Here is a 15,730-nt window from a genome sequence, read left to right on the forward strand (position 1 = left end):
GGACATAGCTGCCTCCAGGACTCTTCACAGCAGTGTCCTTGTTTTGCCACTGCTCATTTCTTGTACCTGCTTGACCCTGCAGGTCCCTCCAGCTATAAAGTGGGCACTATGGCTGAGAAGTTTGACTGCCACTACTGCAGGGACCCCTTGCAGGGGAAGAAGTATGTGCAGAAGGATGGCCACCACTGCTGCCTGAAGTGCTTTGACAAGTTCTGCGCCAATACCTGCGTGGAGTGCCGCAAGCCCATCAGTGCGGACTCCAAGGTAACCATTATGTTGGCTCCAAGTGGAACGGGACAGAGCAGGGCAGCCTGGGCATTTCCTGTAGCCTTGACATTATAACTATCTTTTTGAGTTCTTTTCATCATAGCAACCGCCTTGAGGCTTTGAGGGAACTTCTGTGGTCCCCAGACTGCTCCTAATGTCCCTAGCTGCTTAATATGGGTCTGGAACTAGATCGTTTTATAGGTTGAATGTCTGTTATCTGGAATGTTCAGCAGTAGAAGTGTTTCTAATTTTGCATTTTTAAAATTTTGGAATACGTGCATATATTTACGGAGCTGTTTTGGTGACAGGACCCAAGCCTAAACACAAAATTTGTTTGTATTCCTTATGTACATAGTCCAAAGGTAATTCTATATAATGTTCTAAGTACTTGTGGGTCTAAAACAAAGTCTGTGTATCACAGCTGAAGGGGCTAGGAAGGTCTCATTTTCCTTGGGGACACTGAAAAAACTGTGTGTTGCATACTGTTATTTTGACTGTAACCCAGCACATGATGCCACTTGTGGAGTCTGTTGGCCCTCAGAAAGTGTCAGACTGTGAATCATTTTGGATTTAGGCTTTGGGATTAGAGTTGTTATATCTGTACATTTAAATATTTCCGGAATTATGAGTTTTTCTGTCTCCACTATAGTGTTGTTTCTGTTACTCCCAAGAACTCTTACCACAGGGACACCCCCACATGTAACGGTCTATCTAAGCAGTCGGTCAACCCTGGGGAACCTGGCATTGATGAGAGCACTGTTTCTACTCTCTGGGTGCTCCTCATGTTGGCTGCCCTGCTATTCTTGATTTCCAGGAGGTCCACTATAAGAACCGCTTCTGGCATGACACCTGCTTCCGTTGTGCCAAGTGCTTTCACCCCTTGGCCAGTGAGACATTTGTGTCCAAGGACAACAAGATCCTGTGCAACAAGTGTGCCACTCGTGAGGACTCTCCTAGGTGCAAAGGGTGCTTCAAGGCCATTGTGGCAGGTACTGTCCCCCTCCTACGCTGAGGGCAGACAGGATGTGGGTTTGCTCATTACAGTGGGGATAATGTTGCTGTGAGCTGCTTTGAGATTTTTAGCATATATATGTACACATATACATACACGTATATATGCGTACACATATATGCTCGCACACACGCACACACTCGGAGACTAAAGAACACTGGCGAGAACAGCCTGTGGCAAGAGAATGAAGTGAAAAGTATGTAGCATTTTCTCCTTTGGGTGTAGTAAGTGAACAAAGCATGCTTCCTCCTCAGGTCTACTTCTGGGTCAGTCAGCCCCTTAGTGAATCTCTGAGTCCATGCAAAGGGGTAGAGCTGGGGAAGTTGGGATTCAAGCATCTCATCCTAAGTAATCCTGCAGGGGTCCCCGCCTTTGACAGAACCCTGGGTTAGCACAATTGCAAGGAGCATATGGGTAGGTTAGTTGGAGGTGGGAGGCCAGTGACTGCAGGGCCTGCATCCCCTCACCTCTTGGGGGCACTGGGGAGCTGAGTGGATGCAGCCCCCTGCAGAACCTGTCAGTGGGGCTATCCAATTGCTTCCCCCTGCAGGAGACCAGAATGTGGAGTACAAGGGTACCGTCTGGCACAAAGACTGCTTCACCTGCAGCAACTGCAAGCAAGCCATCGGGACCGGAAGCTTCTTCCCTAAAGGGGAGGACTTCTACTGCGTGACTTGCCATGAGACCAAGTTTGCCAAGCATTGCGTGAAGTGCAACAAGGTATGTTGTCAAGGGAGTTCTGCATTATTGTTTCTAGAAGCGTTTGCCAGTTTGCAGAGCATTTGCACACACACTTATTTCAATCCATCCTTACAGTAGCCCTGTGACATAGGAATTATTGTGCCCATTTTACAGATGTGGACCCTGGGATTAGAAAACAGTGCCATGGCCAAGTCAGGCTGTCAGTTTCTATTCTCACTCCAGTGGCATGGGTGGCTGGCACTGTGCTCTTCGCCTGACACTAGAGACCTGCCTCTGCCACTTCATTGCGGCATAACTTTGCAATGGGTCTTACCTTATCTGGGCCTTGGTCTCTTCATCTGTGAATTGGGGATAATAATAGCACCTGCCTCCCATGGCTATTGTGGTGACTCAGTGAGATATTGTATAGCAAAGCACCCAGCACTATGCCTGGTTGTGGAATCTGAATCCGGTGCTACACCCCCCGGTCTAGGCCATCACATCTGGAGGAATCACTTACCAGGATCAGCCCTGGCATGGCGAGTGCTTTGTGTGTGTTACCTGCTCTAAGAAGCTGGCTGGGCAGCGTTTCACCGCTGTGGAGGACCAGTATTACTGCGTGGATTGCTACAAGAACTTTGTGGCCAAGAAGTGTGCTGGATGCAAGAACCCCATCACTGGTAGGCTAAAGAATCCTTGCTAAGTCTGGCAGGCTAGGTTTTGCGCATGGTTACCATCTCTCATTTTCCTGTCGTCGGTTTCATCCACAAAGGCCCCTAAAGAATACCCTTCCACCATTTACCATTGTGGTACAAAAGGTCCTCAAAATAGTTTGGATGTCCCCCAGGTCAGGTTAGCTTTTGCAATGCAAAATACTTCCTCACTACTGCTGACCAACTAAACATGGCAGGAGGTCACAAGCATGAGACCTACCAGGCCATGGGCAACAGGCAGGCATTGCCCCATTTGAATGGGGGGTGGCAGGGGGAGAAGATGGGAAGGGCTGGCAGTGTGGGAGAAAGTGGGGAGTGGAAGGGGGAGGGCTAGGGTGGCGGGAAAGCTATAACCTGGCATTATTACACCCCATAGCTGAAGGCTAGTGCAGAGGGACCTGCTGGAGGGTTTATTTTTCTTTATTTTTAATTTTTTTTTGTGATCAGAAGCAAAGCTTATCACTTCATTTCTCATCTCGCGGCCGCGATCCACGTGCCCTGAGCCCTTTCCCCTGCCTCCAATATTCCTATCTCCCCGGGGAGCCTTGAAATGTACATTTGAGAAGACTTTTGCCATCCTCAGGGAAAAGGACTGTGTCAAGAGTGAGCCACCCAGTCTCTAAAGCTAGGAAGCCCCCAGTGTGCCACGGGAAACGCTTGCCTCTCACCCTGTTTCCCAGCGCCAACCTCCGGGGCAGGCATCCGGGTGGAGAGAGGACTTGTCCCTCGTGGGTGGTGGTTCTTTATAGAAAAAATCGAAGCTTAGCAGCTCCTCGAGGCCCGGTAAGTGCACACCCCACAAACAGCCCAAGTTTGCCTCCTGGTGGCCACTTTGATGCCATGGTCCTGACCTAAATCAAAGAAACTGGTTATGCTGGGAGGTCGGTGCGCGTCACAGGGCGATAGCAGTGGCATGGGAATGTGGGTTCTTTAAATGATGGAAGCCCTGGCCTGAGCTCCAGCACCTTCTCAAGTTCTTGAGAGTCATAGCAGGGTTGCGGCGGCGCGGGGGACAGTGGCGGAGACAATGCACGGTGGGGGATAATGCGCGTGGAGTAGGGGGAACAGGAAGTCCGGGAGACCCTGACTGCCTGCTTGTCGCCTCTGTGAATGGGCAAGTCATCATTTTATCTCTGAATCCAGGCCTCCCCATCTGTTTTCATTCAGCTGTCTCTCTATTTTCTTTTGTTTTCTCCACAGGGTTTGGTAAAGGCTCCAGTGTGGTGGCCTATGAAGGACAATCCTGGCACGACTACTGCTTCCACTGCAAAAAATGCTCTGTGAATCTGGCCAACAAGCGCTTTGTATTCCACCAGGAGCAGGTGTATTGCCCCGACTGTGCCAAAAAGCTGTAACTTGACAGGGGCTCCTGTCCTGTAAAATGGCATTTGACCCATGCTTTGTGTCCTTGCTCTCTCTACCCTCTGCACCATCGATAAGGGAAGAGTGGGTTTCACCTCTTTAAATTCCTCTGTCTGTCTTTTCTCCCATTTTACAGTATGATTCAAAAAAGGGCACACCATGATCATATTAGGATATAGTGAAAAGTAACCTTGCAGCCAAATTAATTTCTCTATGCTGCAATGGGAAAACAGAAACTTAGACTGACTCGTCTGCATGTTTCTCATAGAGCAGAAAAGTGCTAGCCATGTAGCCACTTCGTGAAGTAAGAAGCACAGGTGGTAAGGCCCCACTGAGATGCCTTTGGGGACTCAGTTGGAGCCTATCCTGTTGTGTCCTCGGCACATGATACTCAAGAGTTGCAGCGGCTGCTGCCATCTCACTGCTCACCCCTTCTGTGAGCAGAAAAAGAACTTGCCAGAATGCATGGTTTAACTTACTCATGAAAACTTTGACTATCTTTCTGTTTCTTTCTGCTTTCACGTGACTAACATAAATTTCCAGAAAATTAACATTTGATCATAGCTATAATATTCAACTGACCTTCCCCCATACTAACATTTGATTTTTTTAATGTGGCACATTTTCTGGGCATTCCCACTTTAAAGCAGGGAACAGACAGGTGATTTGGAAAGTCTGAGCAGACCTGAAAAAAGAGCCTGTTTCAGAACATCGCCACAGTGAACATTTCTGGAAGCTTAACAAAACTAACCCTCCTGTCCTTTTTATTTTTTAATTAAGATTTTTGTTTCAATGAATAGCAAAATAGATTATGGGTTTGGAAACTTGCATGATAATATTTGAGCCTCCTCAGACACTTTGCAGTTTTGCGATTCGTCTTAGAGAAAGGGAAAATAAAATTCTAGAGGGGTAGCTGAGCAGGCACCAGGGGTGCCATCAAGGTGAATATGACATTTCAAAACCGTGACAAGTTGAATCCCTTGTAACATAGTATTGTCTTCACTTTGTCCATGTGTTCAAGAAGACTGCAAAGTCTCTTTTCTTGTGATTCTTAGGACTTTTTCTCAAGAGCTTAGCTGGATCTCTGGGGGAACTGGAGGCCACCGTCCTCACAGGCGGAACTGCTTTTCACCTCCTGCTTCCCTGAAATGCAGGATCATCTACTCACTGTATTCTCCGTTATGATATTACATATATAATGAGACAATATCAGAAGTAAACATGTAATGACAGTACATATTCACATTCTTGTAGGAGTGGTTGTAGACACCAATGCATTTCCGCATTGTCATTAGCTGTTACCATCTAACGTTGACTGCAGTGTATCCATTCAAGAATAAAGAAGCATAGAGAGAACCTGCCTCCAGACTTTTCATTGCTCCCAAAGGATGCACCACAAGGATACTACTACTAACTGAGACCCTGAAGGACCTTTCTCCTGACTTCCAGTTCCATTCAGCTCAGTGTGGTCACTGGGTATAGGAAATAGAAACAAAACAATCTTCAATCACCACTGTGATTCAGTATAAGAAAACAGAGACCACTCTGACCCAGGTGTTTCTCAGGTGTTTTATTCCTCCAAAAGGATGAACTGCTTTGCTTTGGCCAGGATGGTGCAAATGAGGAAGGATCCCAGAGGAGTCATGCCACTTGAGGGGTCATGGTTCCTATTCGCTTCCTCATACTCCTTTCTCCTTGTGCCATGGAGATCAGGATCCATGCTAAGTGCTATTGTGTCTTCACCACCTGCCCTTGCAAACCCTCATCTTCTGTGTGCCCAGGCCTCCAGTGAGGGGACCAGAGGAGGAGGTGTTGGCAGATTCATGCTTCCCCTCAGCTGTGGCAGCTACTGGGTCAGCACACGCCTGCACAGTTGACACACACGAGGTTCATGCTATTGGGTCCACCTACACCTGTGTCTATTTCAGGGGGACTCAAGAGACCAAGACCAACAGTGGACTGCCACACTTACTTCCACCTGTGGAACAGTAAGCTGTGCCTTTCTGCTAAAGGTAGATTGGAGAGAGGGCAGTGTTAGGCTTTAATGCACCCATCCCCAGGTGGCAACACCTTAGGGCCTGTTATTTACCACCTGAGAAGGGAATTGAACTAAGTCAGTGAGAAAATCACTAGGTTTTGTGTGTGTGTGTGTGTGTGTGTGTGTTAGGGATTGAACCCTAAGTCTCAAACAACGATTAAGAACATACAAAAGAGCTGGAGAGATGGCTTAGTGGTTAAGGTGTATGTCTGTGAAACCTAAGGACCCAGGTTCGATTCTCAAGGTCCCATGTAAGCCAGATGCAGAAAGTGACACATGCATCTGGAATTACTTTGCAGTGGCTGGAGACCCTGGCATGCCCATTGTCACTCTCTCCCACTCTCTGTCTCAAATAAACAAAATAGATAAATAAAAAAATTAAAAAGAACATAGAACATTCCCCCTTGTGTGTCTCTCTCTGGGACGATTAGCTGTTGTAGCAGTTACCTTCTTTGTTGCATGAACAAAACACCTGGCAAGAAGCAGCTCATGGGAGGAGAGGGTTTACCTCAGGTTTACAGTTTCAAGAGGAAGATGGATCAGGGAAGAGGAAGCTGGCTTGCTTCATCACACTTCCACACTGACACAGAACAAAGAGTCAGAGCTCAAGTAGATTCTGAACACAACGTAACACTGGACTCCTCATGTCCGAGTCTTGGCTCTAACAGTAAACTTCCTACAACAAGACTCCTCCTCCCAAAGCATCTTCAGAAGAAAATACCTTAGACATGTGGTGGCATATCCTTAGAGCCAATTCTGGTCCCATTGTTCCAGTCTTTCAATTGAGCAAATGGAAGTTCAGAGAGGTTATGCTTTCTGGAGGTCACACACAGCTAATGAATGGGTGACAAACCATACCTTGAGCATGTCACTAGTTGTGCATCAATGAGGATACAGCTTTGTCACTGAAATGGGCCTATCACAATGAGGAAATTATCTGTGTGGTGCTAAATAATGTAGAAGGCACCTGTCTGATCGGTGAAATTTGTAAGGCTCAGGTGGAATGAGAGAAGTTTCTAGTTTCCCCATGGTCGGCAAAGAAGCATGTTCTCCCTTATAGAAATAGAACCAGAATCTCAAGGATGCAGCAGTGTATGACAAACATGGTGAAAACTGGAGCCAGATTAAAAACATTCAACCTTCAAGGAATTAAACATACCTCATGCGACAATAGCCAAGCACTGCTTTGTATACACAACAGGAATATTCAAGGGATTTTTTTGTTTACATGTTAACCCCAACATGTACGTCAATTGAGTGTAAACAATGTTGGTGGTTCCAAGGTTGTATGTGGCAATTGGGGTATCAGTACTCAACACTGCCAAGGGTTGAATTGAAAATATACATAAGACATGGTAAAATTTTAGTTAACCTTTGGTATTTGTACATTAGATGCAGTATAAAACAACCTTGTGACTCGTCTGAGCCCCTTGCATAATCTATTATGTACTCTACAATATAACATTGAGTTTTTAGTTGTTAAAAATTATGTCATTGTTAAACAAGGTAGTTATTACTTGAAGATTTCAAATGCATGGTGAAAGACAAAAAATCCTTTAATAATCCTTGAGAGACTCAGCATTATCTAATGAATGCATTTTTGATGAACACACAGGAATCTGTGCATTAGTAGGAAAACAGAAGAGATATAATGGGAGATTTTTCAAGGAAACCAAAAACCTCTTTACTTACAACTGTCACTCAAGAAGGTGATATAAATAGCTTCTGTTGTATATGGCCTTCACTTGTGTTTATTTGTTTTCCTTTTTAAATGCATATTTCTTTTGCAAGGATCAATATGACACAGAAATTCTTGTGTTATTGGCTAGGGAATTTTGACACAGAATGGAGAATGGATTGATCATCTTTCAGGCCCCATGAAGTTGTATACTTAATCTGGGAAGAAAAGAAAAGGAACATTAGCTAAAGATGTTAGTTGTCTCCCAGTAGATTGCCCCTGGACTCCCTTTGGGGTGAGTCCTGGACTCTTGTCACCATCTGGAGTTCCTGGACCCTGGTACTTTTCTAAATGTCCCCTACTTCAAGAACCAAAGGAACCCACACTGCCTTCTGTCCAAAGAGAGTTCCTTAAAGAGATAAACAATGATCTTTTGGTTTTGAAAACATAAGATGATGGAATAATTCCAAAGCTCTCTAACCCTCCACCCCACAACTGAGCTTGTCTAGCAGCCAGAGAATTGGAGGCTGAAAGAAATCTGTATTTTAAATATTTGTTATTTATTTATTTATTCATTTATTTCAAAGAGACAGAGAGAGAGGTAGATAGAGAGAAAGAGAATGGGCATGCCAGGGCCTCTACTGACTGCAAACGAACTCCAGACACATGAGCCACCTTGTGCATCTGGCTTACATAGGTCCTGGGGAATCTAACATGGGTCCTTAGGCCTCACAGGCAAGTGCCTTAACCACTAAACCATTTCTCCAGCCTGAAATCTACATTTTGACAAGGACTTACTTCTGCATATCTCACAGGAAACACAGGACATAATAATTAGTATCAGGTAATCATCTTCCTCATTAAAACAAACTTAAAAATTTCTACAGATTCATTCCTAAACTTACTCTGATCTCCTTCCTCCTGTCTTCCAAAGTCACTTCTGGAAGCAGTGAGAGCATTAATGTCAGATGGCTTTGGAATAGAGCAACGCTGTGGACAGGTCTTGCTCAAAGGAGCTGTAGGATTGCTTTGTTTCTTCTGGTCTGAAGGTTCCTCAGGACCCTGAAGAGATGTCACAATAGACTTCACTTCATGTTTGCTGCTATTATTAGGAGTGTTGATAGCAGCAGGTGGTCTTATGTCTTGATCCGAGTCACTAATTCTGCTTGAACTCCACCACTGAACTGCACTATCACTCTCGGTGTATTGGACGGTGTTGTTGGCTCCCTTTGTTTTTCTGTTTCTCATTGTGCGGGTGTACTTCTTTTCTGTAGATTTCCTATAAATCAATATTGTGGTTACAATTCTGCTTATTCAAAATCAAGGCTCTACCACGAAGTTAATAGACTTCTAAGAAATGCCTGGGATACCAATCAATTTTGAAAATCTTGAAAAAGGCCAGAGTAACCCTGGAGATCACAGAACACATGATACATAATAAACACATAATACAGAGTGCTTGTATTAAAAAGATGGGCATGATGACCATGACCTAGCAACACTATTGTGGGCATAAGTTGATTTCCATTAAGTTGAATGTTTGACATAGTGTTTGTTATGTGCAAAACAAGAGCTCAATAAACAACATTGCTCACTGTTCTAATAATGTCAGCTCTAGTCCTGCTACATTTATTTCGATAACTGAAATGGTGAGTGACTTACCTGGAAGCTTCTACTGTTGGACCATTTTGTCTATCAACTTTCACATTGCCATTAAAATAGATTTTTTTCTCTGTATCAACCTCCCCAGTTTTGGCTTGCATCAACACCAACTGTTGAGGCTGTCTCATAGCAGTTGCAGAACATGATTTGCGTTTGGTAGATGAAGTTTTAATATCTAGTGAAGAAAATAAATTCAATGAAACAGGAACTTCAATAACAAATACAAGAAAGAGCAAAGCCTCTTGTTATAATTCTATGGGATAGGGATACCTGCCCACGGCAGTCAACACTCTGGGGATCTAGGTCCAGCTAGGCCTGAGCTGCCTCACAATCTGGGCTGCAACCTAGCCTCTGTCCACAGCATGCATTAACCTGTGTAGCAGACATCTTCAGGTTCGCTGAGATTAACTTTCAGACCAGGCACAGTTATGGAGGAAGGGATTTATTGAAGCTTACAGATCCAGGGGAAGTTCCATAATGACAGAAGAAGCTGGCCTGCCTTCACAGGCCTAAGCAGACAGAGAGAAAAAAAGCACAAGCCAAAAAGCCAAAAACCACAGCACATTTCAGGAACTCCAGCTAGGCACACTTTTCATATCTTTAGATTGAAATCTGAAACCCACCACCACATCTTAAGATCCACCCAGCGACACTGCCTCCAGCCAGGTGGCTGCAGATGCAAACTACAAACAATAAAGAACTGAATATATTAGGGGCCATCTATTCAAACCACCAAAACCTGGCTCTCAGCATAGATGAGCTGCCTTTAAGAAACTTTCCTCTCCTTTGCTAGTTAAGACTAGTGGACCAAATGTTGGTTGGGATGGCTCCATCCTTCCCCCGCACCCTGATTGCCTCCTTAGCCAACTCTGCCTCCATGTTTGTTATCACTTCAGATGTTCCTTACTGCCTTAACTTTCTTCTCATCCAAAAGAAGACCAATTACATTTATTTTAGATTGTATTGTACTCACAGGTAGCTAACAATCCATTTTATAGCACCCTCATACCATGATCCAGATGTACTTTTCTTTTCTTTTCTTTCTTTCTTTCTTTCTTTCTTTCTTTCTTTCTTTCTTTCTTTCTTTCTTTATTTATTTATTTATTTTGGTTTTCTGAGGTAGGGTCTTGCTCTAGCTCAGGCTGACCTGGAATTCACTAGGCAGACTCAGGCTGGCCTCAAATTCATGGGGATCCTCCTACCTCTGCCTCCTGAGTACTGGGATTAAAGGCATGTGTCACCAAGCCCAGCTTAGCACTTTTCTTAATTAAGTGGAAAGATGAATTCCACCTGTCATCAATCATGATGCTTCTCTGGGCTTTGAGCTGTGAAAAGCCAACAACTGTCACATTCAACTGAGAAAGAGCTTCCATAATCACTGGTCTACTAGTATTCACTGTAAAAGTAACAGTGGCATCAGCAGATAACATCTAAAAAAAATATCCCATTTCAGGTACTGTTCTTGACACTGGGTATATTTATCATGTCATTGAAACCTCATGCCACTCTAGGAGGAAGACAGCATTAGCTTTCTCTTTTGTGGATGGTAAAGCTGAACACACGGAGGTTAAATGACATGACCACAACACTTCAAAGTAGAAGATAGGAAATTCAACCTGTCTCATACATGATGATTTAGGAGCAAGCAAACCTGATATAAATATGTCATTGAAAGAGTCCTCATGACTTTTTGTCCTGTCTTCATTATCAGGCTCATCCTCTTTGGATATGTCCTTTTCAGATGTTTCTGTAGACTACAGTTAAAAAGAAAATAATGACTACATAATATTTAATCCTAGACCTAAAATTACACAGAAGTCAGATTTCGCAATTAGACCAACAGCAAACTTTTGACATTTCAAATAAAAGACTAAAAATGTCAACATTCTTAAAATGTCCCCAAGAATCTGTAGATGACAGGGGCATATGGACCTACCTAGTCTTTCATCTAGGGAGACAGTCAAGAATGGACTGTTTCTGTGATCAAGAGCTCAGGGATCACAGCTTTGGACTTGCTTCTGTCCTCTACCTGTTTAGAATCCTAATGAATACAGGAAGGCAACAGACAGCAAAGAGCTATACCAGCTCAAGAGCTGCACCTTGAGGTAAAATGTCTTGAGACAATGAATTAAGTGAGCTGTGAGTTGGTGCCTCTCAGCACTTTAAAAAAAAATTATATTACTAACATATATTCTCATGTGAATTGATGATGGGAATGACAACAGAGAAATTGGGAACAGACAAAATACCAGTTTTGTAACACAAAATGTGGAGCACAGAATCTGGAGAAAAGGGGTCTTGAATGCATGTGCTACATTCAAAAAGACATGAAGTCATGGAAAGCAAATAATTATAAAGCAGACCCCAAAATCATTAACCACAAGTAATAATATGATAAATTCAAGTTTCCTAAACTGAATTCTGTGTCTCTTTGGTGCAATCAGATAGTGTGACTGGCTGTTAGCCCAAGGTTGGTGGTTTGAGCCCACCCAGAGATAATAGACATCAATTTTAACTGCTTTTTACCTGAATATCAAGGAAAGAAAATGAAGAATTTCTGGTTCATCACAAGATACATATCCAAAAGATTGCTAATAAGATCAGGGCCTGAATAGTTGGCTTCACAGTTAAGGCACTTGCCTGTGAAGCTTAAGGACTCAGGTTCCATTCCCAAGGACCCAAATAAGCAAGATACACATGATGGTGCATGCATCTGGAGTTTGTTTGTAGTGGCTAGAGGCCCTGACATACTAATTCTCCCTCTCTCTCTCTCTCTGTCTGTATGTCTCTCCTTCTTTCTGTGTATCTCAAATAAATAAATAATATTTAAAAGTATATAAATGAATTTGGAGCTATTAACTCAGCAGCAGGAGCCAAAATTCTTCCATTTCTTATAAGTTCTGAGAGGATTCATAAAGATTCCTTCTCAAAGAATACAAGTGCATACAATCATTTAGGGAAATTAAATGTAACCACTAATAATAAATGAAAATATAAATTGAGCTATGGTAATAATTCAAAATGTGAATAGCTTTAACTCAGTTCAGGGACTCATTTGTTCAGAGATACGAATTTGGAAGGCTGGGACCTTTACATTGGTCAACGTGATGATTGTAAGTGTTCACAGGGAGTCATAATTGCTCACTTTCATACCTGTTGGTGGGGAGGGAAGGTGAGGTGCAGTTGTGGCACCCTGAGTGGCACTATACTATATACGATGGGGCAATGAACCTGGAACCTTTCACTGAGATTTCAATCTGAAGGACTGCTAATCTATAATCTGCTACTTTCTGTTTTAATTTGTTTCCCTAGTCAAACATTCTGGAACTCTGACAAAGATGGATAAGGATGACTTGTAGTGATATTAGGTAACAGGCAATTTTTTAGAGACTGTAATGGAAAAGTGCAGCCAGAGAATGCTGCATCTGCCCTGTGACACGGATAGCTGCTCTGGGTTTTAACTGAACTTTACTAGCTGGTTATTAGCCTCTACTCAAGAGTGGCACCCACAAACCTGTTGTTCTAGGGCCTCAGGCTGCTCACAACCTCCCGTTTTCATCCGATCCTGTCCTAGCAGCTCAGGTTTGCATTTTGGGAATTCTTTGGCTCGGCCTTCAATTGATCTTTCTGTCACAGCATTGCTAGCCACACGGAGAGTATTTAAATATGGTTAGTATCTACATTAGCCGTAAGTACATGCATGTAAGTATTTATACTGAAATTAATGGTGAATAGTAACCTAACATACCTTTATACCAGATATACTATATTTCTTGTGTTCTTACTACAAAGTACTTACACAATTTTACCCCTTTGGGTTGGGGAAACTAACCCTTGGGACTGGGAAAGGATACGTAAGAGGTACTAGACTACTTTGCACCTTAAAACACACACACACACACACACACACACACACACACACACACAGAGAGAGAGAGAGAGAGAGAGAGAGAGAGAGAAAGAGAGAGAGAGAGATACAAGAGAGAAATTAGCCTTTTCTGTTTAAAGAGAGAACAGTTTCCCAGGCCCTATTAGCATTTGCTAGCATGCAAGTGCACCCAGGGAAGGCAGGGGTAATTGAGAGGAGGGTATGATGGTGCCACAGTATTCCATGATGACAAACACTAAATTAGCTCTGTTTACATGAGGCAGCAATATCTTTCCAATTATAATTTCTTGCTATTCAAAAATGTTCCCTTCCTCTAAGCACAAGAAGAGTATATGGAAACTATGTGACTCCATTGTAAAGAACACTTGAAACTTGAAAACTTAGTCAATATTACAGATTTTCCTTACAGGCAGTAGTCAGAAATTTACATTACATATTACAGCACATCTTTATTTCAAGTTCAAAGGAACATTGTTATATTGACTTGTTACTCAAAGGACATCTTTCTACTGGTGATTCACTGGTCAGATGAGATTCAGGTGTCACAGAGATCAATGCAAAGTACCCTCAGTGGATTGATTCAGGTGTCCCCCCTAAACTTAGGTGTTCTGAGTGCTGGGAACCCAGCTGATGGCAGTTGGAAATTAAAGCCTCCTGGAGGCAGTGTATTGTTGGGGGCAGGCTTATGAGTATTATAACCAGTTTCCTCATGCCCGTGTTTGCACACTCTCCTGTTGCTATTGTCCACCTTATGTTGGCCAGGGGGTGATGTCCACCCTCTGCTCATGCGATCATTTTCCCTGTCATTGTGGAGCTTTCCCTTGAGCCTGAAAGCCAAAATAACCCTCTTTTTCACACAAGCTGCTCTTGGTCCTGTGATTTCTGCCAGCAATGAGTACCTGACTGCAACAGCACCCAAAATACAACATGAGTCAGTATAATTGCTACATTTACAAATCCTAAAGTTACACATTTTTCATTTTAAGTAGAGTGAATGGAAATAGGAATGTCATGTGGGCATTCAGGTGCTATTGCTGAGATGGATGCCTGCACCTGAGTTCAGTCTCTTTCCATAGTCTCCTAACACACCTGCTGGTACAGGATATTGAGAGAATATGTAAATGTTTAACAAGTCACAAAGCCTGGCACAAGTGATTCCTATGCATTCTTTTTCTTTACAAGAATCCAAAAATTAATGAACTTCACTGCAGAAAAAGTCAGCTGCTCTTTCAGAACTTAGAATCAATCCATGGGTAGCATTTCCAAGTTTGATCCCAGCAGGATTTAGAGACAAGAAAGGATGATTTTGTGCTAACCTTGGTTTTTTTTCTTTCTGGCAATCCTTTTTTTCTTTTTTGTCTTTTTGTTCATAAGGAGGATGCGGTCTTGGTAACAAAACCTTCATGGCTTTTGGCATAATTTTCTTGTCATATTCTAGTTTAAGCAAACATGTGAAATAGTTAAAGAAAGTTATAGTCTCTGGATGAAACAAAGAAGTAAATGCTCCTACACCATTATAAAAAAAACAACTATGAACATAGATCAATGTCAATCACATGTAAACTCATAATGCTTCCCAAACAAGAGAATTAACATGTTTAAACAAATTCATGTAAAAAAATACAACAATGTCTCAGTAGCAGAGCCAGTAAGGTAGAAAAGATATAGAAAGGGAAGAGAAAGGAAGGGAGGGAAGTACTTAATAGGATGGTATTGTATATATGTAAGTAGAAGAATAGATTAATTGGGGGGGAGGCCCAAAACGAGGTATGGGAAAGAATTTCAGTAAAGGAAAGGTGGAGGGACAGCTAATCAAAATCTAAGAGAATATGAATAAAACGTATGTAATCCTACTTTTTTGGACACTGGAACACTCAGGAGCCATAGGTTGTTGCTAGAAAATTTTCAGTGCCAGGGATGGGATATCTTCCAGTGAGTTGTTGGCCAGGGAGATCCCTGATGCCCTAAAAACATTATAGGCCATTGCCAAGGCTCTTGGTTTCCCACCAGGAATAGATGGTAAGACCCTATTCCTGAAGACTCCACATACTTGGGCTGCAAGGCCACTGAGAAATCTTGCTGGATCTGAGCTGAAAACCTCCTCTATGTAGACGAGCTGACAGAAAGCTGGAAGAAGCCATCTGCATGCAGTTCAATGGGGGAAAGAGAAATCACCAGTGAAGATACTCATCAGTGGACACTGCAAGCCTTATAATTGGCCAGCCAGGCCAAATGAGCCAATGGGTGCAATAGTGGCACATCTGTTATGGGGGAAACCAACTGCCCTCTAATTGGACTGGAGGCCTGCTCCATGGGAAGGGAATACATCCCTGATACTGAAAACTTAAAACAGGGGTAGTCATGAGCCCTATGGTTGTAATGTGTGCTGTTGTTTGGCCAAATATATATACTGTGCTTATCAAACTGC

General features: G+C 43.1%; 2 protein-coding genes across 5 annotated transcripts in view; one reads left to right on the forward strand and one right to left on the reverse strand.

Annotated features, from left to right (window-relative positions):
* Positions 1–5,391, forward strand: part of Fhl1 (four and a half LIM domains 1) — a 65,469-nt gene extending 60,078 nt beyond the window's left edge. For 3 of the 4 annotated variants that reach the window (XM_045140395.1, XM_045140394.1, XM_045140396.1), the window contains 6 exons: positions 83–264; positions 1,082–1,256; positions 1,830–1,999; positions 2,454–2,640; positions 3,257–3,456; positions 3,874–5,391. In XM_045140395.1, coding sequence (XP_044996330.1) covers positions 109–264; positions 1,082–1,256; positions 1,830–1,999; positions 2,454–2,640; positions 3,257–3,456; positions 3,874–3,957 — 972 coding nt within the window. In that variant the 5' untranslated portion in view covers positions 83–108 and the 3' untranslated portion in view covers positions 3,958–5,391. The remainder of the gene's footprint in view (positions 1–82; positions 265–1,081; positions 1,257–1,829; positions 2,000–2,453; positions 2,641–3,256; positions 3,457–3,873) is intronic. The other variant, XM_045140398.1, reaches the window with a different exon arrangement.
* Positions 5,392–7,806: 2,415 nt separating this feature from the next.
* Positions 7,807–15,730, reverse strand: part of LOC123456581 (MAP7 domain-containing protein 3-like) — a 52,282-nt gene continuing 44,358 nt past the window's right edge. Inside the window, exons 19-23 of the mRNA XM_045139956.1 lie at positions 14,702–14,736; positions 11,065–11,167; positions 9,414–9,588; positions 8,657–9,030; positions 7,807–7,969 (exon numbers count right to left, since the gene is read on the reverse strand). Of these exons, the coding sequence (XP_044995891.1) occupies positions 7,965–7,969; positions 8,657–9,030; positions 9,414–9,588; positions 11,065–11,167; positions 14,702–14,736 (692 nt within the window). The 3' untranslated portion in view covers positions 7,807–7,964. The remainder of the gene's footprint in view (positions 7,970–8,656; positions 9,031–9,413; positions 9,589–11,064; positions 11,168–14,701; positions 14,737–15,730) is intronic.

The sequence above is a fragment of the Jaculus jaculus genome, chromosome X, assembly GCF_020740685.1.
Source record: "Jaculus jaculus isolate mJacJac1 chromosome X, mJacJac1.mat.Y.cur, whole genome shotgun sequence".
In the NCBI taxonomy this organism is placed as follows: domain Eukaryota; kingdom Metazoa; phylum Chordata; class Mammalia; order Rodentia; family Dipodidae; genus Jaculus; species Jaculus jaculus.